Raw genomic sequence first — 24,335 nt, 5'->3', positions numbered from 1 at the left:
TTCATCCAAGAGAGACCGGCAGCGCAAGATTCATTGCAGCAGTTGTGCTTCTATCGACGCAGAGACATAATGCATCCGACATTTGGCTCTGCCAGACCTTGGCTCTGGGCTCTCTGCTGCAAGTCCAAGGGCTGCAGTAATGCGGTCGGTGTACTGAGCCAATCATCTGCACTCAATTCCACATTGATTGGGATGTACGAAGGAAACATGCGTAGATTTGTTCTTAGTAGAGGTTGATACATATATATCTATGCCATTTTCTGGATTGGAACTTATGCCAAGTTTAGCAGGAAATCTACACAAGTCGAGTCAAGTTGTACGTAAGGCCCCAAATGTATTAACCTCTACTAAGCACAAATTAACAAATTTCTTTTGTACATCCGAATCAACATCCGAATCCAAAACCCAAACAAAAGCTGTGACAAGCAACTTCCCATACACTATTTATTTACACATAACCAAACAACCTGTGAGAGACAAAGTGTATTTACAGTGTAATGAAAGAAAGAACGAAAAACCACAAAAGTCCATCCATCCATGTTCATCCGCTTATCCGGGGCCGGGTCGCGGGGGCAGCAGTCTGAGCAGAGAGTTCCAGACTTCCCTCTCCCTGGACACTTCCTCCAGCTCTTCCGGTGGGACCCCAAGACGTTCCCAGGCCAGCCGAGAGACATAGTCTCTCCAGCGAGTCCTGGGTCTTCCTCTGGGCCTCCTACCGGTGGGACATGCCTGGAACACCTCCCCAGGGAGGCGTCCAGGAGGCATCCGAACCAGATGCCGAAGCTACCTCAACTGGCTCCTCTCGATGTGGAGGAGCAGCGACTCTACTCCGAGCTCCTCCCAGGTGACAGAGCTCCTCACCTAATCTCTAAGGGAGCGCCCAGCCACCCTGCGGAGGAAGCTAAATTCAGCTGCTTGTATCCGTGACCTTGGCCTTTCGGTCATGACCCAAAGCTCATGAATTTTCCAAAGGTGAGGGTAGGAACGTAGATTGACCGGTATATTGAGAGCTTTGCCTTTTGGCTCAGCTCCCTCTCCACCACGACGGACCAATACACCGATTCACGCTCCTTCCTTCCCTCACTCGTGAACAAGACCCCAAGATACTTAAACTCCTCCACTTGGGGCAGTAGCTCTCCTCCAACCTGGAGAGAGCAAACCACCTTTTTCCGGTCAAGAACCATGGCCTTTAGATTCGGAGGAACTGATTGTCATCCCAGCCGCTTCACGCTCAGCTGCAAACCGCACCAGCGCACGCTGGAGGTCCTGGCCCGATGAAGCCAACAGGACAATATCATCTGCAAAAAGCAGAGATGCTATCCTGTGGTCCCTAAACCAGACCCCCTCCGGCCCCTGGCTGCGCCTAGAAATTCTGTCCATAAAAATAATGAACAGAACCGGTGACAAAGGGCAGCCCTGCCGGAGTCCAACATGCACTAGGAGCAGGTCTGACTTACTGCCGGCAATGCAAACCAAGCTCCTGCTCCGGTTGTACAGAGACCAAACAGCCCTTAGCAAAGAGCCCTGGACTCCATACTCCCGGAGCACCCTCCACAGGATGTCACAAGGGACGCGGTCGAATGCCTTCTCTAGATCCACAAAGTGCATGTAGACTGGTTGGGCAAACTCCCACAAACCCCTCAAGCACCCTGCTGAGGGTATAAAGCTGGTCCAGCGTTCCACGACCAGGCCGAAAACCAAATTGTTCCTCCTGTATCTGAGGTTCGACTATTGGCTGAATTCTCCTCTCCAGAATCCTAGCATAGACTTTCCCAGGGAGGCTGAGAAGTGTGATCCCCCTATAGTTGCAACACGCTCTCCTGTCCCCCTTTTTGTGAAGATGGACAACCACCCCGGTTGTCCAGTCCAGAGGAACTGTCCCCCTCGTCCACGCGATGTTGCAGAGGCGTGTCACCCAAGACAGCCCCACAACATCCAGAGACTTGAGGTACTCACGACGGATCTTATCCACCCCCGCTGCTCTACCACCGAGGAGCTTACTAACTACCTCAGTGACCTCAGCCTGGGTGATGGGCGAGTCCGCCTCTGAGTCCCCTGCCTCTGCTTCCTCAGCAGAAGGCATGTCGAAGGGGTTGAGGAGATCCTCAAAGTACTCCTTCCACCATCCAATAACATCCCCAGTTGAGGTCAACAGCTCCCCACCTCCACTGAAAACAGAGTTGGTAAAGAACTGCTTTCCCCTCCTGAGGCGCCAAACAGTTTGCCAGAATTTCTTTGAGGCAGAGCGATAGTCCTCCTCCATGGCCTCCCTGAACTCCTCCCAGGCCCGAGTTTTTGCCTCCGCAATGGCATGGGCTGCAGCACGCTTGACCTGCAGGTACCCATCAGCTGCCTCAGAAGTCCCACAGGTCAACCATACCTGGTAGGACTCCTTCTTCAGCTTGATGGCGTCCCTTACCTCCGGCGTCCACCACCGGGATCGGGGATTACCACCACGACAGGCACCAGAGACCCTGCGTCCACAGCTCCGAACGGCAGCGTTGACGATGGAGACGGAGAACATGGTCCACTCGGACTCTATGTCTCCAACCTCCCTCGGAATCTGGTCGAAGCTCTCCCGGAGGTGTGAGTTAAAGGTCCGTCTGACAGAGGGTTCAGCCAGGCGTTCCCAACAGACCCTTACAATACGTTTGGGCCTGCCAAGTCCTTCCAGCCTCCTTCCCTGCCAGCGGATCCTACTCACCACCAGGTGGTGATCAATTGACAGCTCAGCCCCTCTCTTCACCCGAGTGTCCAAAACATATGGCCGAAGGTCAAGTGAAACGACTACAAAGTCTATCATCGACCTTCGGCCTAGGGTGTCCTGGTGCCATGTGCACCGATGGTCACCCTTATGTTCTAACATGGTGTTTGTTATGGCCAAACTGTACCTACAGAAGTACAGAAGTCCAATAACATAACACCATTCGAGTTCAGATCAGGGAGTCCGTTCCTCCCAATCACGCCTCTCCAGGTATCACTGTCGTTACGTACGTGGGCATTGAAATCTCCCAGAAGAACGATGGGGTCCCCAGTTGGAGCGCTTTCCAACACTCCCTGCAGAGATCCCAAGAAGGCAGGGTACCGCTCGACCTCCTGCACAAGCTCAGGCTCCTTTTCCCCCAGTGACGTGACATTCCATGTCCCAATAGCCAGATTGGTTATCCAGGGATTAGGTCGCCTAGTCTCCCGCCTTCGACTGCTGCCCAATCCACTTTGCACCAAAAGTCTTCAAACAAAACGATGTCTACTGTTCCCCATGCGAGCTAAGCCCTGTCACAAAAGAAAATGGCAAAACCAAAAGACATCCGCTAATCCTAACTATGCAATACACTGGAGAAAACAAATCCAAACAAAATGGCAGCTCACCCTTACGGTGTGCTGAAAACAAGATTGTTGGCACAAAGCCTGAAAAGAAACTGTGTATGTATGTGTGAATACGTAACACACTGGCACAGTAACAGCTGGAGTCCTGTCCAGCTTGAGGCCCCTTTTAATCTGTCTCCATGTTGATGGTCTGGTCAATGGAGATCGCTTCCTCAGCCGCCTTGACCAATGGAGGAAGTCCGTCCGCCGCTCCGTCCTCCAATAAACAACTTGCCTGCCATCTATAACCACAACCGCACATACACACCCCAGCCCACCAGCAAGAGCACACATACACACTCAGACACAAAAGGCAAAAACACACACACACACCGACAGACCACGGGCCTGGGTCCGTAACAGCATCTAAATATGGTCTGTGTCTTCACAGTACACTGAGTGGGACTGTGTGTGTGTGTGCAGGTATCAATGCTAAAGGGTATGTACAGTCATGAAAATAAAAATAAAAAAGGTTTGACATGAAGGTGGACATGAGGCGAAACCACCAAAGTGTCAACAAAACAGAATGAGCTGCGTGAGAACACAAACTGAACCCCTTGAACCCTTAACAAAGAGTTAATGGGATTGTGTGAAACCAAGGCATTTCAACTTTTTATTTATTATTTTATTGACATTACCACTGTTACACTACAATACATAGAGGCTGTTACAAATTCATGACACTGATCAGCAACTAATAGGAAGTCGCCACCTTAAACCACTGATATTTGGGGGAGCACAGTTTCTATGCCCAATAATAATGAATTAATAAATAAAATTTAATTTCAAATCTTTTCCCAACATCTGTTCATTAAAGTGAATGGATTGTTGAACCAGGCACCTTGTCATAATTTTGCTTAGCTGCATTTGTTTGATTATTTGTACATTGATGGAATAAGAAAGTTTCTTGTTGACATATGTCACTTTCTTGTTGACATATGTCACATACTGTGACGGTGTTTTTATAGCAATGTGTGTCCAGTCAATGGGTGCCTGTAACAGATCCTCTATTAAATGCTCCAACAGATCCTGTAACAGGGCGATTAAAAGACATGTTTTGCACCATAATATATAATTATATATAATATATATAACATTATACATAATTGCAGACACATATCTGTATTAATTGTTTACTGTTTTTCTGTGATTAATGATCATGTTTTCATAATTAACAGTTTCCTAGTTTCACCTCTTGGTCAACGGAACAATAGCTGTAAAAAAGTGCTTAAGCACATTTTTACTGTCACAGTTATTGATACATCCGAGCGTTTGCATAAGTACTTATGCCAAATTTTTGTGCGTAAGTACCCATTGTACATGAGGCCCCTGGTATGTTCAAGCCACATGTGAAAGGGGTTTGTAAGTGAAGCCTGTCTACCTGCAAAACAGATGCAGAGTGAGTAAAAGGCCTCTGATTCACAGGAGGAAAAGACCGTTGTGTTCGAGGTGCGTGCTCGGTTTGGAGTGTTCGCTGGTCCTAAGCTGATCAACATGGATGTGCTGTACACTCGGATGGAGACCATGAAGGGTCTGAGAGATTTCTTTACTTTCACCAATCTTCGTCTGAGACTCCTCCGCCCAGCACTCGGCGGCACATATGTCCAGAGAGAAAACCTGCTCAAGTACTTCTATGCCATCTCCAATATCGATGTACCTGCTAGGTAACTTAACCACACCAGCCTACAGCACATCTAATCTATATACACACACAAGTTATCTAATTAAGTTAAATTAACAACTAATAATAACAATAATTATGTCACCATAACACAGTTTATGGATGCTACAGTGAAAAATGCAGCTAGAGATTAGACCTGAGGAACCTCTGTCTTTGTGTGTGATTCTTAGGTGTAATTGTAACCTGCACGCATCTCAGTGTGTGCAAAGAGATGCAACAATGCAGTGTGACTGTGACCACAACACCACAGGTCAAGACTGTCAGCGCTGCAGCCGAGGGTTTAGATCCCAGAGCTGGAGACCCGGATCATACCTGCCCCTGCCCAGAGGCACTGCCAATGTCTGTACGTACCTGTAAACTCACTGCCAACATCTGTAAACTCGCTGCTATGGGATCAATTTAGGGTTGCATTAAATTTGTGTGTGCAAAACCAAAACCGTGTGTACATATCAGATTTGTACCTGTACACTTAAGTGAGGCTATACCATACTTGCACATACAAAACAATATAAAATTAAGCACAATTATGTGGCTAAATTCACAAGTAAAAGCAAATGCAGACACGGCATCCACAGTCGCTCATACTCATCAGCGGAGATTTTAATCACATGTAGCGGATTCAAATTAATAATTTGATATTAATGCAGAATATTATATTCTCAAAATAGGGGCACCAGGTTTCTTTTAAAGATGAAACCAAGCTTTTTTTGATCTAGTCAAACACCAGATGTCAATTTAATGAGTTAATAATTATGATTAATACACAATTTTCTTTGATATATAAAAAGTTCATTAATAAAAGAACGAGCAGTAAACATGAAACAACCAGCAATCAATGAACAGATAAAATTATGTGAATGTGTGTGTGTGAGGAGTGAAACTTTATAATAAAAAAAAAAAAAAAACTCCCTTCTCACCCCACGTGGGTGGTCTCATCCACTTTCCAAGCTCGGGTCCTCTACCAGAGGCCAGGAAGCTTGAGGGTTCTGCGCAGTATCCTTGCTGTTCCTAGGACTGCACTTTTCTGCACTGAGATGTCGGATGTTATTCCAGGGATCTGTTGTAGCCATTCCTCCAATTTGGGGGTCACTGCCCCCAGTGCTCCAATCACCACAGGCACCACTGTGGCCTTCACCTTCCAAGCCTTCTCCAGTTCTTCTCTGAGCCCTTGGTATTTCTCTAGTTTCTCATGTTCCTGCCAGCATCTTACACCCTGCAGTTATGTGCTGGATCGTCTCAGGGGCCTCTTTGCACAGTCTACACCTTGGGTCTTGTCTGGTGTGGTAGATCTGGGCCTCTATGGCTCTGGTGCTCAGGGCCTGCTCCTGTGCAGCCAGGATGAGTGCCTCTGTGCTGTCCTTCAGCCCAGCCCTTTCATGCCATTGGTAGGATTTGTTGAGATCAGCCACTTCAGTTATGTTCCGGTGGTACATCCCGTGTAAGGGCTTGTCCTCCCATGATGGTCCCTCTTCCAGCATCTCATCCTCCGTTCTCCACTCTCTGAGACATTCACTCAGCACGTCATCTGTCGGGGCCTTATCCTTGATGTACTTATGGATCTTGGATGTTTCATCCTGGATAGTGGCTCTCACGCTCACTAGTCCTCGGCCTCCTTCCTTGCGGCTAGCGTACAGTCTCAGGGTGCTGGATTTGGGGTGGAACCCTCCATGCATGGTGAGGAGCTTTCGTGTCTTAACATCTGTGGTCTGTATCTCTTCCTTTGGCCACCTTATTATTCCCGCAGGGTATCTGATCACTGGCAGGGCGTAGCTGTTTATTGCCTGGGATTTGTTCTTGCCATTGAGCTGGCTTCTTAGGACTTGCCTTACTCGTTGGAGGTATTTGGCTGTTGCCGCATTCCTTGTTGCCTGTTCAAGGTTGCCGTTTGCCTGTGGTATTCCAAGGTACTTGTAACTGTTCTCAATGTCTGCTATTCTTCCTTCTGGGAGTGAGACCCCTTCTGTGTGGATTACCTTGCCTCTCTTTGTCACCATCCTCCCACATTTCTCGAGCCCGAATGACATCCCGATGTCCGAGCTGTAGATCCTGGTGGTGTGGATCAGTGAGTCGATGTCTCGCTCACTCTTGGCGTACAGCTTGATGTCATCCATGTAGAGGAGGTGACTTATGGTGGCCCCGTTCCGGAGTCGGTATCCATAGCCAGTCTTATTATTATTTGGCTGAGGGGGTTCAGACCTATGCAGAACAGCAGTGGGGACAGTGCATCTCCTTGGTATATGCCACATTTGATGGATACTTGGGCAAGTGGCTTCCCATTGGCTTCAAGGGTGGTTCTCCACAACCTCATCGAGTTTGCAATGAAGGCCCTTAGAGTTCTGTTGATGTTGTACAGCTCCAAGCATTCAGTGATCCATGTGTGTGGCATTGAGTCATAGGCTTTCTTGTAGTCGATCCAGGCTGTGCACAGGTTGGTGTGTCGCATTCTGCAGTCTTGGGCGACTGTTCTGTCTACCAGGAGTTGGTGTTTGGCTCCTCTGGTATCCTTACCAATGCCCTTCTGTGCTTCGCTCATGTATTGACTCATGTGCCCACTTATCTTAGCTGCGATGATGCCTGACATGAGCTTCCATGTTGTGGAGAGGCAGGTTATTGGCCGGTAGTTGGGTGGGACTGCACCCTTTGAGGGATCCTTCATTATCAGGATCGTTCGCCCTTCGGTTAGCCATTCAGGGTGAGTCCCATCCCTTAGCAGCTGGTTCATTTGTGCTGCCAGGCGCTCATGGATTGCAGTGAGCTTCTTTAGCCAGTAGGCGTGGATCATGTCAGGGCCAGGTGCTGTCCAGTTTTTCATACCTGAGACTCTATGTTGGATGTCTGCCACTGTGATAGTCACTGGATTCTGTTCAGGGATCCACTTTCCAAGCTCGGGTCCTCTACCAGAGGCCAGGGAGCTTGAGGGTTCTGCGCAGTATCCTTGCTGTTCCTAGGACTGCATATATATATATATATATATATATATATATATATATATATATATATATATATATATATATATATATATATATATATCATATATATATATATATATATATATATATATGATATATATATATATATATACATATATGCAGATAGAAATGAACACTTTAAATGAACAGATGAATGAACATTAGTACCCAAGAATGTGATGAATTTGGGCAAGAAAAAAGAGCATTTGTTATTAAACCCTAAAGTTACTCGTGAATTTGGAAGGCTTCTTTTCAGTGCTTTGAGGAAACACCAGCGTTCAGGTGAAATGAAGAGAAATATTGATCTTGCCTGTCCGAAGCAATAGGAAGCTTTAGCGTCCTACGGTACCGTCCTGTGGAAAGTTCCGCCAGATCTCCTTTATTCTGGATTGTCGTTCCACTAGAAAATGTTGTGGCCTGAGTTTGTTATGGCTTAGTGAAGCAGGCCTGGATCATGTGAGAACATCAGCTGAGTACGAGGAACACTTCATTTGACCACTTCCTAAACCAGGTTGTCTGAAAGATGAGTCATTACAACTACATTATTTCTAGAGCAGAAATGTTTATCAGGGAGCTTCTACAGTCTATGTCTTTCATGGGGGACTTGTTAAGTGGTCTTCATATCTCATACGCCTTTATTTAATTGACAGCCAGTTCTTTCCAGATGTGAAGCCTAAACACATGGTAAACAAAAGATACCTGAGGCAGGATCAGACCTGAGGTCTCTAGTTGGGAGCTTCTGTGCCTTAACCACTAGGCCATTGGTCCTGTGAGAGTGACCTAGAGACAGGCAACACATTCCCCCAACAGCATTATGTTAAAAAAGTTTTGATTTGACCGCAATCTTTAAAGTGATAGATCCCTGAAGATTTTTTTCATAAGCAGTTCACAATTCACAGGTTACAAATATATCTGCTTCCTATGACTCAGGTGAGGTTGTCTGACAGTTGAATCATGTCAACTGATTCTATGCAACGGAAGCATTTGTAGCTGCTACAGCTTGTGACCTTCTTGGGGAATGGTTTTTCACACATACTCTTTTGTCCACCTAATGAGTTGGTTCTTTACATGTCTGAAATTAAGTTGAAATAACGTGAGAAACTTTCCTCAGACTGAAAAATTCTGGACTTTGTCAGTTGTTAGGTGTCACAAACTGGCTCAGGGTTTGTGACAAAAAGGAGGGAAGATCACACAGTTCAAAGATGCAATGAATAATAGTTTATTTTAAATGATACAGATAAATAATCAGTAGAATCCATGAAGTGTGTAACACAGGAGCATCAGTAGTGTATGCAGCGCATGGGTGAATGAGGATTTGGTAGATGCATGTTGACCAATGCGAAACAAAAAAGAACCAAACCCAAACCAGCCAAGCCATGTGCTTCCTGCCACGAGAAAGAGAAAGTGAAAGAATCCAGCTTTAAAGCCTTTCGGCAGACTGCACAGGTGTCCTACAATTGTCATTACGACCCTACCTGCCCACAATCCTCTGCAGGAGAGACTGTCAGGTAGAACAAAAAAGGGAGGGTCGTAACATTAGGTATTTCTGGCTGTTTGAAAAAAATGTTCAGTAAATGTAAATTTAGTGCTAATCAATATAAGTACAGTAGTAAGTAGCAAAAGCAAGTAAGCAGTAAAATGAATCAATTAATCTGCTTAAATAAAATATCCATGTGGTTTATTAAGGTTTGACTAAAGGGCATTTTATTCAAAACTGCTATGGTTGTCTGCTTTAGAATAGACTCTTTTGTCTCGTCACATAAAGCAGGTTTAGGTGTTTCTATAATACTAACTCAATAATTGAGTTACAGTTTAACCAGATGATCTATTTTATGTTTTTAAAACAATACTAAACCTTAACATCAAATCACTGATAGTTTTGTTAAGGTATAAAATGTTGATTTAATGTTTATTCTAAGTCAGTCTGTTTAAAGAAAGAAAAAACGAACAGCTATAGTTTTTGTACATGAACAAACGTGGCTAGAGCATGGCATGAACAATTCAATTCAATTCAATTTTATTTATATAGCGCCAAATCACAACAAAGTTATCTCAAGGCACTTTACAAAGTAAGGTTTAAGACCTCACACAACTAAACCCAACAAATCCCACATACAGCAAGCATTTAGCACAAGTGCTAGTGGCATGGCATTTACAAACAATAGCTAGAAACATGGCATGAATAAAATAAGCCACTGAACAATAGACAGGTGCCTGTGCAAGTTTTATATGCCGACCAATGCATGACTAACCATGGACAGTGTCCATCAAAAGTCCGTGTTGGCAGTGACCCAGCAGCAAGTGAAGGACTGGAGGGAGGCAGAAGGGAAGCACAGGTGTGGTTGCCAGGAGTCTACTGGGAGAGAGGGAGTGGGCATGGTCCAAGCCAGAGGCGTGGCATGGTGAGGGATAAGATGTTGCCCAGGCTAAAAGAAGCAGAAGATTTTGTCTGGAAGAAGAAACGGTGTAGGGCGTGGGAAAACAAACAGTTGATGGTGAAAACGCTACAATCAACTAAAAAACGAGAAATATCAGATGAGATAGGAATAAATGCCAGATTGTCGGCTGGCAGTCGTCCACAAGTGCTGGTTAGGATGAAAAAGTCCAATGGAGGAAAGAAAAGCGCTTATCTGTACTGCTGTTGTGAGAAGTAATTTCCCCACTGCGGGACTATTAAAGGTTTAAAGTGAAGCGGGTAGGCACGATTATGCTGTAAATGCACCAGAGTTGGGTGAATCTGAGGTACCTGGAAGTGAAGATGGTATGGAAATAAGTGAAAGAAGGAGAAAAGAGGAGATGATATTGGAGGTGTTAGGACAAAGAGCGTAAGGAGTTGTAAAGAAGGGGCGAATATGAGAGGGGATCCAGTGGGTGGCTGAATTCAAAATCATTTTGAGGTTTGCAGAGGAGAGGACGATAGCGACAATGAAGGTTAAGTTAACAACGGTTTTGAATAATCAGGTCGGTAATATACATTTGGCAAAGGTGTTGAGAAAAAATGAGAGAAATAGAAAAGTATAAAGTGGTGAGCACTAGCTATGTGGGAAACGGAAGCAAATGGTGTAAAGGAGTAATCTGGGGATTTCCGCTTGATGTCACCATGGAGGAAATCAAAGCAAATCTTAAAGGAGGGAGAGTAAATATGCCACCTATGCGGAGGCAGTGAAAATGATGAACCAGAGAGGACAAGCTGAAGAAAGAGGCAATGCACGGAGATCTACTGAGAGGAACCTTGATCAGATGAAGGAAGGGAAGATAGTGTTAAATCTGAAGAAGTTAGTCACTTTTATTAAAGGAGTATTAAATGCTACAATGGAAGTTAAGTCTAAAACAGAAAGGATTCAGCTCATTGTTAAAGTAGCGGCCCATCATCTTGACATCAGAGGATTGACTTGAGGTAATACACAACCTCAGCCTCCAGACAAGTCAGGAACAGTCGGGGGCTGGATAATCTTGATAATGATTCTCTTGCTGAAATGGAATGCGAGACGTTTACTGGCTAACGGACAAGAATTATAAAAATATATAGATGACTTGCCACTAAAACCGGATGTGGTTTGTGTTCAGGAGACGTGGTTGAGGCCACATTTAGAATTTCTGATATGTGGTTATGATTCTGTCAGGTGTGGTAGGGAGGAGGGTGTTGGAGGGGTGTGTGCTATGCTTATTAAAGACATGTAATTTTAAGAAGCGTGTATAGGGAGTGAGCAAAAATATGTGGTTGTGGAGATATAAACGGATGAGGGGAAATTAGTGATTGTTAATTTCTACAATCCCTCTAGGAGACTTCACTTAGATGGTTTAACACATATAGAAGGGATGGATAGTGGGTGGTGGATAGGGTGGTGATGTGTGTTGATTTTAATGCTCATACAGTAGCACACTCTGGGGAGGCATTAAAATCGACGTGAATGGGCAGGTTATAGAGGAATTGTTGGAGGAAAAACGCATGTTGTGTATAAATAATGGCAGGGGAACTAGATGTGCACACTGGAAACACGACAGTGCTAGTCTTAAAGATTGTGTCTAGAAATTTAAGTGGGAGGTAGTAGAAGAAACATCACTAGGCAGTGATCATTTTCCAGTGGTGTGTAATTTATTCCGCAGCTATAAATTACACACCACTAGAAAATGATAAGCGGAAAAAGGAAGCATTAGGGAGGTGGGTGTTTAGTAGGGCGAGATGGGAAATGTTTACATATATTTGTGAGAGGGAGATGTGTAAAATGAACGTGAATAAAGATATTGAAACGATTGATAAAAAAAGATAGCACTAGTAGAAACTGCCAATCAGGCAATTCCTCAAAGTAAAGGATGAATGAAGCGGAAAGAGGTTACCTGAAGGACAGATGAATGTGGCTATGCAGTAAAGGAAAGAAATAAAGCTCTTAGGGCATTAAAAAGAACTCATAGTTTCTGGAGTTTAATTGAATATAGGGAAGAACAAGCAAATGTTGAGGAGTGATCAATTTAACACAGCTGATGAAGCATATGACCGAAAATCAAGCAGAAATAACTAAGGCAGAACTGGAACTAAACAGGAAGTCACAAAAATAAAACAGGAAATAGCAGAAAACATTGCAGAATGACACCCAGTAACTGATAAACCTCCAGAAGGTAGTTTGGCAGCTGTGGCAGCTTGAGCTGCTGTTCTTATGCTTGTCTATGATAAATTAAGTAAATACAATGCTCAGCTCTGACATGAATTCACATTTTACTAAGTTACAATTTCTTAGCTTTTCAGTGGAGACTGTGAGGTGCCTCTTGTCTGTCTTTCTACCTAACAGTGTGTGATATGACACAATCAGTTCTTAGGTCTGCTCTCAGAACTGTTTCTACTTAGTACTTGATTATAAAGGTTAGACACTAAGTTTTTGTGATCAATGCACCACCTTTTGGTTTTACCCTGGAATTGCATCATTTGTACTAAAAATGGGGGTGGCCACATTAGCATGTTGATAACCAGCTGGAAAGGCATTGGTATGAAGAGGGTCAGCGCCTTTAAGTTGACTAGTATCAGCGATAATGAACTGCTGCATCTGTATGCATGGAGTACAAAATTAACTGAAAAACACAACAACTTTATTTCAACTTTATAAGCGAGGAACGTGATGAATCTGGAAACTGTAACTTCATGAAAACTCATCTTACAGAATTTAAAGTCACATCAAATTGAACCAAATTGTCTAACCAATATAACAGTTTCAGTTTAATGATGCCTGAAGGTTTCAGTGTGTCCAATTTAGAACTTCAGGTCTGAAGTAATTTTTTCCCGTTTTTATTAGTCTGCATTCCAGGTTTAGCACCGTCTCCTGGTGCTTGTTGGAGCTGGAGTTGGGGGGTTTTGGTAGAGAAGTTATGGGACAGCCTGGGAGTCTGGTTACTGATAACAAAGATGGGAGTTAAGATTAAAATGAGTGTCAAAGTAAATGTATCCATGGTCTTTTGATTTTGCACTTGGAGTTCTGTAACCATATGTGTGTTGTTGTTTTTAAGCAACAGTCCTGTTGTAGGAGAAAAACATCCTTGTTATCCTTATCTTGGGGATGGTCAGGGCAGAGTGTCTCACCAGAAAAGAGTTAACATCACCTGTCCAATATGTAGAATATGGAATTGTGGACTTGTGGACGCTACACACACATCGCTCTCATCTACCCTCCCAACTTTCACCAAGCACAGGTGTCTGCAGGTGCTTCTCCAACAACAAGCCCAAGCTGACTCCTGTATTTAAAGCCCTAATGAACAAGAAGAAGAGGGCTCTTATCTAAGACAGGGGTCTCAAACCGATTTTGTTGAGGGCAGCTGCCCTGCTGGTTTTCAATGCAACCACTTGTGATCCTCTGTTTCCAATGAACCGGGGGGAGCAGGGTCTGTACCAACGAAAACTATGAGTTGGAAAAGCTTGGGCTCCACTTCTCCACCCCTGCATTTCTCCACCTCCGCATTTCTCGAGTCCAACCAGGTATTGTGGAAGCCAGGTATGTCCCAGAACCACAGGGTGACAACACACAAGAACAACAAGGATTTTTTTTTTTTTTTTCTCCGGCGCCGGCTCCTCTTACTTCTATTTATTACTTTCTTCACTTATTTAAGTTTACCTTTCTAGTGTTTTGTTAGTAGCATTAGTGTACACAACCTGTACACAGCTTTTATATAGTTTTTCTAAGTTTGGCGCAGTACAAACGCTGTTTTTTAAAGCTATGATGTGCGTTGGGGTCAGAGCACGCATTGTTTACACCGCGGAGCAGCTGATCGCGCTGCGCAGCGCCGTAGTTCTGCCCAGAGACAGACACAAGATCACCGCTGAGGTGCTGGTGAAGTCCCGACGTGGGCGCCACGCCGGAAAACTACGACGGGAGAAAAAGAGACGCTTCAGGCCCGCTGTCCCCTCCGTCATCATGGGGAACGTGAGATCTCTCCCCAACAAGATCGACAAGCTCGCGGCGCTCACACGGTACCAGCCGGAGTACAGAACGAGCAGTGTCCTGCTGTTCACGGAGACCTGGCTGACGTCACTCATCCCGGACTCGACTGTCGCACTGGACAATTTTCATCTGCTATGTGCGGACAGAACGGAGAACAGCGGTAAGAGGAAGGGTGTAAAATGAAGCTGTGTAACAGAGACATTGAGCTGTTAGCGGTGGGCATGAGGCCATTCTACCTGCCACGGGAGTTCACACATGTTATAATTATTGCTGTGTACGTCCCACCCTCCGCTAACGCTGACACAGCTTCTGAGACCCTGCTCTCAGTCACCAGCAGGCTGCAAACACAGCACCCACAGGCCCTCTTCCTGATCTCTGGGGACTTTAACCATGCACCTCCTTCAGCTGCTCTGCCTACATACACCCAGTATGTGACCTGCCCCACCAATAAAGAGACAATAAAACCCTGGACTTATTCTACGCCAACATCAAAGAGGCCTACACTGTATCCTCCCTCCCACCGCTGGGCACAGCTGACCACAACATCCTGCATCTCCTGCCTGTGTATAAACCTGTTATACACAGGCAGCCGGTGGTGCCCCGCACAGTGAAGAGGTGGACAGCTGAGAGCGAGGAGGCTCTCAGGGACTGTTTTAACACCACTGTGTGGACGGAGCTCTGCGACCCACATGGGGAGGACATTAACGCAATAACAGACTTTGTAACGGGCTACATAAACTTCTGCTGTGAAAACACCGTTCCCTCCAGGCAGGTTCGGTGCTTCACCAACAACAAGCCGTGGGTCACCCCTGATATTAAAGCTCTGCTAAAGGAGAAGAAGAGAGCATTTAAATCAGGGGATAGGGAGGAGCTGAGGAGGGTGCAGAAGGAGCTGAGGAGGAAAATCTGTGAGGGGAAGTCCAGCTACAGGAGGAAGATGGAGGAGCAGCTGCAGCAGAACAATGTCAGTGAGGTGTGGAGGTGCCTGAAAACCATCTCAGGCTTCAAAGCTCCACACCCACAGGCTGAGGGGGACCTGAGCTGGGTCAACGAGCTGAACTCACACTTTAATAGGTTTGACCAAGCACCCACTCACACCTCCCAGCAGCTGCCTCCAAACCTTTTGTCACCTCATACCACTGGATTACCACCCCCCACAGCCCTTCACACCTTTACACAAAGCCCTCTACCCTCAGCCCTGACGACTGGTGACTCATCCCAACAACACCCCCTCACTTCACACCACACTGAGACACTCCCTCAACCCCTCACTTCACACCACACTGAGACACTCCCTCAACCCCTATCCTTCTCCAGCACCCAGGTGAGAAGTGAGCTCAGGAAGATCAAAGCCAGGAAAGCAGCTGGACCAGACGGCATCAGCTCCAGACTCCTTAAGTCCTGTGCAGGCGAACTGTGTGGAGTTATGGAGCATGTCTTCAACCTAGAGCCTCAAGCTGAGGGTGGTACCACAGCTCTGGAAGACCTCCTGCGTGGTACCAGTGCCCAAGACACCGCACGCAAGACCCCAGCAGCTTCAGACCAGTGGCTCTGACATCACACCTGATGAAGACACTGGAGAGACTGGTTCTGGGTCACCTTCGCTCTGCGGTGGGAACCTACCTGGACCCGTTGCAGTTCGCCTACCAACACAGCATAGGAGTAGACGACGCCGTCATCTTCCTCCTACATCGTTCTCTTTCCCACCTAGAGAAGCCCGGCAGCACTGTGAGGATCATGTTCTTTGACTTCTCCGGTGTCTTCAACACCATCCAGCTGGTGCTTCTGAAACACAAACTGGAGGAGGCTGGTGTTGACCTTCATCTGACGGAGTGGATTATGGACTATCTCACAAACAGGCCTCAGTTTGTGAAAGCCAGGGACTGTGTGTCTGACACTCTGACCTGCAGTGTGGGGGCCCCACAGGGGACTGTACTGGCCCCCTTCCTCTTCACCCTCTACACGTCAGACTTCAGACACAACACGGACAGCTGTGTTCTGCAGAAGTTCTCTGATGACTCTGCGATCGCCGGACTGATCACCGATGATGATGATGCAGAGTACAAAGGACTCACTCAGAACTTTGTGGACTGGTGCCAGCGGAATCACCTCCTGATCAATGCAGGGAAAACGAAGGAGATGGTGGTGGATTTCCGCAAACAGCAGCCTGCTGTCATACCACCGATGCACATCCAGGGAAGGGACATTGAGAGAGTGGACTCTTACTCTTAAGTACCTGGGAGTGCATCTGAACAATAAACTGGACTGGACTCATAACACGGATGCACTATACAGGAAGGGTCAGAGCAGACTCTACCTGCTGAGGAGACTGCGGTCTTTTGGAGTGAGGGGGCCACTCCTGAAGACCTTCTATGACTCTGTGGTGGCATCAGCCATCCTGTACGGTGTGGTCTGCTGGGGCAGCAGCATCACAGTGAGGGACAGGAAAAGACTGGACAGGATCATCATGAAGTCCAGCTCTGTCCTGGGCTGCACTCTGGAGACGGTGCAGGAGGTGGGTAAGAGAAGGGTCCTGGCTAAACTGACATCCATCATGGACCAGGTCTCTCACCCACTGGAGGACTCACTGTCTGCTCTGGAGAGCAGCTTCAGTAGCAGACTGATCCACCCTCGCTGTGTGAAGGAGAGGTATCGTAGATCCTTCCTACCTGCTGCTGTCAGACTGTACAATCAGAACTGTTGACCACGTCCCCACTACAGTCACTCACCCACTGCATCAGTGGTTTATATAGCAACCTGCTCTGCACAATATTTGTGTAAATCTGTGAACAATCATGTATATTGTTACTGGTACAAATCTTGTACCCATTTCTGTGCAATAACCCTGCAATGACCTCATACTCACTCTAACTGTACTGTACTGCTTTGTACTCTGCCAACACATACTGTTCTGTACCTGTATTCTCGCTCATCTGTACTGCTGTTGTGAGATGTAATTTCCCCACTGCGGGACTATTAAAGGTTTTCTTATTATTCTTATTCTTATTAATCTGTTCAGTGTGTGAATCAGAGAATACCATTGTGACAGATCTGGTGTGGTGGATCACTTTCCAAAGTCGACGTCCATCCAGCGCTGAGGCGAGAAGCAGCATGGCAACCCTCAATCTCTCCGCCAGCTTTGTGTCCATGAGACTTGCATCCGCACCTGAATCGATCAGTACTGCCTGCTGACTGGAGTTGGTGCCAGACATCAAGGTGACTGTGGGTAGAGAGTGTGCAGAGGCATTACACATCGCAGTTCGGCTCACCACCAGCCTCTGTTTGAATGGTGAGCCTGATCCTTTAGCGGATAGCCCGCGGCGTAATGCCCCACAATACAGGCATAATCCCCATGTGCACCGTCTCCTCTTCTCGGCACCTGACAAGAGGGCGCGGCCCAACTGCATTGGTTCCTCGTCGGGACCCTGGACTGGTAGATTGACTAACCTCTGTTCCACCTCCTGACCCGGTGCCACCTCCTGGAAGATCTGCTTCAATGCTTTAGCCAAGCTCTCTAACATAAACATGCAGATGGATATGTTCTGGAAAATTTAGGAAAATTGAGGTCCAAATAGGAACACTCTCCAGCTGCAGGCTCAGGTTGAAGATGTGTCGGAGGACACCACATACAGTAGCTGGGAAGCACAGACTTTCAGCACCCTTGGGCTAATTCCACCAGGTCCTGCAGCCTTTGTTGGATAAGGCTTAATTCAAAGTGAGGCTCTCAAATGAGTTATAACAATGTTTGGGTTCAGGAGTAATTAAAAAATCTGAGTTATAAATTGCTGCTACTCTTCCACCTTGACCTGTACTACTAGAAACATGATAGTTGATGTGACTCATTGGAGTCAAATCACTGAAACTAACATATTCATCCAGCTACAGCCAGGTTTCAGTGAGACAGAACAGATCTATTTGATTGTCATTTATTAAGTTATTTAACAAGGATTTAGATAAGAGATATGTAATATTTAATAAACCACACTTTATTAGCTTACTGTTACTTTTTTTGTAAGAGGAACCATTTTGATGTTTATTAAATTCTGGTAAGTCACTCCTCTTTGATTTGTTTGTAACTTGTATAGTCTTGTATATAGCCTGTCTATAGCTACGTTTCTTACGCTTATTACAGATACCATTACTATCACTAAAGGAGTAAAGCTGAACATAAAATACACCAAGCACTGAACAGAGCGAGAAGGAGAGGAACAGGGGGAAGCCATAGCAGGAAAGTTAAGCTACTGTAGCTGCTACGATAGCAGAAAAAACAGTTGATAACTGTGAAGATTAGCAGGACATTTAATGAAAATAATGAATGCTTAAGTATTACAAGCTTGTTTTTAGCTTCGCTACCAACTATAAGGTGATAATATTTAGAAAAAAGTGGAGATTTACGCCATACACACGTAGCAGCAACAAACCTCAGTAACTGGAAGTGATGCGATACGCTTACCGTCAGTCAGCCAACCCCTCGTTACTGGAATATATGCACCTCGACTCCACGCTGCACCATTACATAGCATGGTTTTGCCCATAGACTGTCAAGGTAACATGCCGCATTAATGTCTCACAGAAAAAACAGTTTTGCGTAAGGTCACACTTCATATACATCAATATGAGCCGTCATGTCTGTGACCATTAAATTAAAAAAATAATTAAAGTCATCAGTCAGTCAATTTGTTTGTTGCTGTGTGCTGCTTGTTGAGCTTTCAGGATCTGTTGTGCTACAGTATGTAAAACAACTGTGACAACTTCCTTGTTCGTTAACCAGTCGGATTGTTGAGTCAAATTCGAGTCATGTTATTTTACTTAAATTTGTCACACACGCATGCATATGATTACAGATGCACAAATGTAATACGACCCTAAATTCAGTCCATATGCTGACTCAGTCTAAAATCTATTTTAGTTGTTCTTCAGGAGACAGAATCAGGTAAGATCGAGTGAGGTCAGATATTCAAGGCAGCAATAGGTAAAATGATCTGAATCTGACCTGTCACCTTCATTTGTTTGTGTTTTACAGGTGAAGCAGCAGAACCAGCAGCCAGTAAGTGTCACTGACCTGTTTACCTTTTGGTCTGTCCAATCCATTGCTCCAGTTCTTTTACTTTCAAGTCAGTGTCAGTTATTACATCAGCAGTTTTGTTTTGTCACAGGAGTCATTACTTACAGTAAGTCTAAACAAGTAGCACAGCGGAGCAGCCTGTGCGCTACGACTGTTCTGTCTCCTTTGATCAGTATGGTTTGAGCTAGTTAGAGCTCTACTAAACATCAACCTTGGAATGCAGCAGGTTCATGTTTCTCATCCATCATCCAGGTTTCAGACATCAAGGTCAGACCCAAAACTAAACTAAAAATTACAACAGACAAACAAACAAATTGGCTATTTGTTAATGTGAATAAAGTTTGAAGCACTGTGAAATGCAATCTAAGGGTCTGGCTGGGTCTGTGGGCCTCCTTACCCTTGGTGTTTAATGTTCAGTGTCTGTAGAGAAACCTGAGCCTAAACCTAATGACATAACTCTTCTTCTCTGACAGCGGCTGGTGACTCTAACTCAGCACCATCTGACAGACCTTCCCCCTCACCAGACAGCACAGCTGACATTACTACGGCTACTAGTAGCACTGACAGTACCACTGTGGCCACTACTGAACTTCCTATTACAAATATTTTCATGTACACCCTGTCATCTGATGCTGTCTTCAGGAGTAGAGAAATTCCTCCTACTGTGACAGACACAGCCACTACTTACATTGGGAGTACTGTCAGTTCTGATTCCAATGTTTTTCCAAACTTTAGCATAACAGCAGGAGCTAAAGCAGACATGACTTTTTCCAGAAGTCCAGAACTAGGGACTGTAGACACTCTAACCAAACAACCACCCCCAGTACCTGAAATCACCGCTCCCAGTACCAAAAATAGTATTTCAAGACCCAATAGTTTCACCAGTATGAATAACCCCAGTATCATAGGCTCTAGTACTCAATTTGAGGTATCCATTTCTGGCCAAGTGACTCCACCCTTTGACTCCACCTCCTCACCTGACCTGAGCCCAAATGCCACACGCTCTAAGAGTGATAGTACCAATCTAAAAACCAGTACTACACTTTTTTCTGATCGTACTCCATCGTGGACATCCCAACCACCTCTAACAACCATTCCAGAAATTAACCCAACAACCAATCAGACCCCAGCTGGAGATACTCCACTTAATGGATCATTCCCTATTCAGATGGAAGATGTTCCACCTACAGCAAGATTTGTTAAAACTTACTTTGATGTTCGTCCCGATACATTGGTGAATATGTTAACTCTCACTCTTCCACCTCCTGCTGCAACTTCTCTTGAGGTATTTCCTCGTCCTGATGTACCTTCTCCAGTTTTACTTTCCTCTAGAAATAGCTCCTCCTGATGTACCACTTCCAGAGGTACCGCTATCTCCTATACGTATAGATGATTTTTCAGCAGAGCCCTCCTCTAGAGTTCTAGACTATCCAATAGAGGAACTTTTACCTGATCCAGAGCCTAATTTTCCTGTAGAGTTCTTATTGCCTCCATCTGAAAGATTGGAAGAAGGTGATGCTGGACCAAATACAGGCTCCACAGTAGTAGAGGGGTCGGACCCTGTGGGTGATTTAGCTCCTGTGGACTTCACCTTCCCTTTTCCAGAAGAAACAAATTCAGCAGGCCCTCAGTCGAATTCTGGACCAGATGTGGGATATATTTCTAGACAAATGAATCCAAATGATCCTGGATCTACGAATGTCCCTGGATCAGATTTGCGTTATCCTGAACTGGATTACAGTTTAGAAAGACCTGACACAAGGAGAGGGAAAAATCCTGGAGTAGAATCAACAGGACTAGATTCAGCTCCAGTGTCTGGTGAAAACACAACGTCTGAACAAGAAGAACAAAAACAAGAGAAAGGTACCTCTGACTGCTCTGACTGTCTGATTAAGAATTATCTGCTCTGGTGGTTAATATCAGTTGCACTTTTTTTCTGTAAATGCATAGTTAAAACAGATTCTGTGTAATGGAATCACTGTAATATATTACTGCCGTGCTTACACTACCCTAAAGTAACCCGAGATGGTTGAGAAAATCAGCACCTCTACACGTTTTAACTTAAACGGAATTCTCTTTCCTCCTCTTTCCAAAAATCAACCGTTGCTGACACCATAGACAAAACTGAAGAGAAAGCAGAGACTCTAAAGAAAACAACAGTTGAAACACAGGAAGCTGAAGACCAAACTGAAAACAAACTCAAAAAAGGACTACCTGTAACAGACAAAACCAATGTGGACACTAAAGAACAAACAACAGAGGAAATGCAAAAGAAAGCAACAGAGGAAACTGAATCAGAGAAAAAGAAAAGTAAAGAAGAAACAATAGAAACTAAAGAGGAGTCAACCAAGGAAATTAAACAGGAAACAGAACCTGAATTTATAGAGAAAACAAAAGAAGAAACAAAACAGGAATCGATAAAGAAATCAAATCAGAAAACTAAAGAAGAAAAAAATGAGGAAACTAAAGAAGAAACAAACAAAGAAACTATAAAAAAATCAAATAAGGAAACTAAAGAAGAAGCAAAACAGGAAACCAAAAGTGAAACAAATGAGGAAACCAAAAACGAAACAGATGAGGAAACCAAAAGCGAAACAAATGAGGAAACCAAAAACGAAACAGATGAAGAAAGTAAAAAAGAAAGAAATGAGGAAACTAAAAAAGAAACAAATGAGGAAACTAAAGAAGACGCAAAACAGGAAACTAAAGAAGAAATAAAACAGGAAACTAGAAAGGAAATAGATAAAGAAACTATAAATAAATCAAATAAGGAAACTAAAGAAGAAGCAAATAAAGCAGCTAAAGAAGAAATAAAACAGGAAATTAAAGGGGAAGATACAAAAGGCTTTGAGAAAAAAGGTACAATATACAGAAAAAGTGGCAGACCTATGCTCTGGTAGTAGAGTAGTCAGGAGTCCCCTACTAGTGTTGTTCTAGTTGCTCCAATAGGTAGATCATCTGCTTTGACCTCCCTGGTCGCTAGTAGGACTATTAGGTACCAGTCTGCTGTGATGGTTACAAATCTTGTTTTGTCTGAAGTGACGCAGAAGATTCTGATTCCAGGAGGACCAAAGTTCAGTCAACTGTCCAAAATCGCCTACGTCAGCTTCCAGGGTAAGACTATATACAAAGAATACTCCCCCAATACTGTGATCTGCCGTCTGACCTGCGCTAACAATGATCCAGCCAACCTCCTCTACTGCCGTGTGTTGTTCACATCACCTGGGGACTCACTTGACTGAGGGTCCTGTATGTGGATGTATGGGTGGAGTCAAACATTGGGAAGAGTTTTTCTGTGCTGTAACTTGACATGAGTTACTAAAAATGTGATATTGAAATATGTTTGCCTTATAATAGGTTTGTCTGAGTATCGATCATCTCTGCAGATGACAGGTGTATTCATTTATGGAATTCTTTTACTCAGACTGTGAATGTAACGGCCACTCCAACCGATGCAGCTACATCGACTTCATCAGTGTGATCACATGTGTGAGCTGTAAACACAACACTCGAGGGCAGAATTGCCAGTACTGTCGCCTTGGGTTCTACAGGAACACTTCACTGCCCTTGGATGATGAGAATGCATGTGTAGGTCAGTAACACGTCAAATCCTGAAACTCTGTAAGAGACGCTGAGGAAATGTCAGCTCCTCCTGTTGTGTTCAACGTATAAGTGTGAAGTTGTAAAAAAACAATTTCTAGGCTGATGAAGAAGAAAAGAACCATTTAGCAGTTCTGAACCTTTGTCTTTGTCAGAATGTAACTGTGACCCGGACGGCTCACTCTTCCCTCACTGCTCAGACTCTGGTCGCTGTCAGTGTAAGGATGGTGCCACTGGGCGGCGCTGTGATCAATGTTTACCTGGATACACCTGGAGAGGTGGCGAGGTCAGCTGCACAGGTACACTGAGTGGGCGAGGCCTCTGAGTCCTGTTACTCCAGAACTACTGGACAATTGTCCTGCACTCATTTGTTACTAATATGAAACAAATTATGTCATCCCTCAGAGAACGTCTGTGATGAGGAGCGTTTGGTTTGTCAAAATGGAGGAACATGCATTGACTTCCAACGCTGTGTCTGTCCAGACAATTTCACAGGTTAAACACCTTACCTGATTATTTCACACCTTAGATGTCGACATGTCTGACGGTGTTTTCCTTTATTCATAGGTTTTTTCTGCGAGAAGAGCATCTGTCTAAAAACAAGTAGTTGCCTTGACAATGCTGGGGACTCTGCTTTAACTCTTACTTCAGGTCTTTACCTGCTGACTCTAAGCCTAATCACATTAATCTGCTGCTGAACCTCCTTGGACAGACAGACCTCGTGTAAACTATAAAGACTTCATCTTGTATACACATCCTAACGTCTGCAAGTATAATCTGAAAACATTCTTAAGTGAAGTTGGGCTTGACATTTTAGGAGATCATCTATTATGTAAATGCATAAACGCTAAACGACGAGTGGAACCTGCAAAAAGCAGCTCAGCTGTCACAGTCATGTTAATAATCATTTAGCAAAGGTGTTGTGTAATGTTTCACATCATTCTTTCCTCCCCAACGTGATTTGGGTTCTAATTATTTTTGGGTTCTGTTTAATGACCTGAGAGCAGACTGTGACTCAGTTACATCGATAAAACAGCGCTGTTTGTTTGCGCTGCAGAGACTCATGAGTCAAGCAAAGATCAAGATTGTCCCCCAGGCTCCGCTAAGAACACAGGTTTAACTATCACCTTGTGATTATTGACAGTGCTGTGTTCTGTTTGGACCATGTTACCCATAAACCATCTTTTCATTCATAAACCCCTCAATATTCGTGAGAAGGTGACCACTGT

At 44.7% G+C, this 24,335-nt stretch overlaps 1 protein-coding gene across 8 annotated transcripts in view; it reads left to right on the top strand.

Moving 5' to 3' along the window:
* The window catches only part of ntng2a (netrin g2a), a 35,889-nt gene extending 11,554 nt beyond the window's left edge, over positions 1-24,335 (top strand). For 4 of the 8 annotated variants that reach the window (XM_055511536.1, XM_055511538.1, XM_029160967.3 and 1 more), the window contains 4 exons: positions 4,792-5,030; positions 5,218-5,390; positions 19,465-19,488; positions 19,980-20,986. In XM_055511536.1, the coding sequence (XP_055367511.1) occupies positions 4,792-5,030; positions 5,218-5,390; positions 19,465-19,488; positions 19,980-20,854 (1,311 nt within the window). In that variant the 3' untranslated portion in view covers positions 20,855-20,986. Of the gene's footprint in view, positions 1-4,791; positions 5,031-5,217; positions 5,391-19,464; positions 19,489-19,979; positions 21,370-21,624; positions 22,366-22,545; positions 22,621-22,930; positions 23,099-23,261; positions 23,406-23,511; positions 23,602-23,673 lie in introns of those variants that run through there. The other 4 variants (XM_055511540.1, XM_029160970.3, XM_055511539.1 and 1 more) reach the window with 4 other exon arrangements.

This window comes from Betta splendens, chromosome 9, assembly GCF_900634795.4.
Source record: "Betta splendens chromosome 9, fBetSpl5.4, whole genome shotgun sequence".
NCBI classification, from domain to species: domain Eukaryota; kingdom Metazoa; phylum Chordata; class Actinopteri; order Anabantiformes; family Osphronemidae; genus Betta; species Betta splendens.
This window is presented reverse-complemented; position numbering and strand designations above follow the sequence as displayed.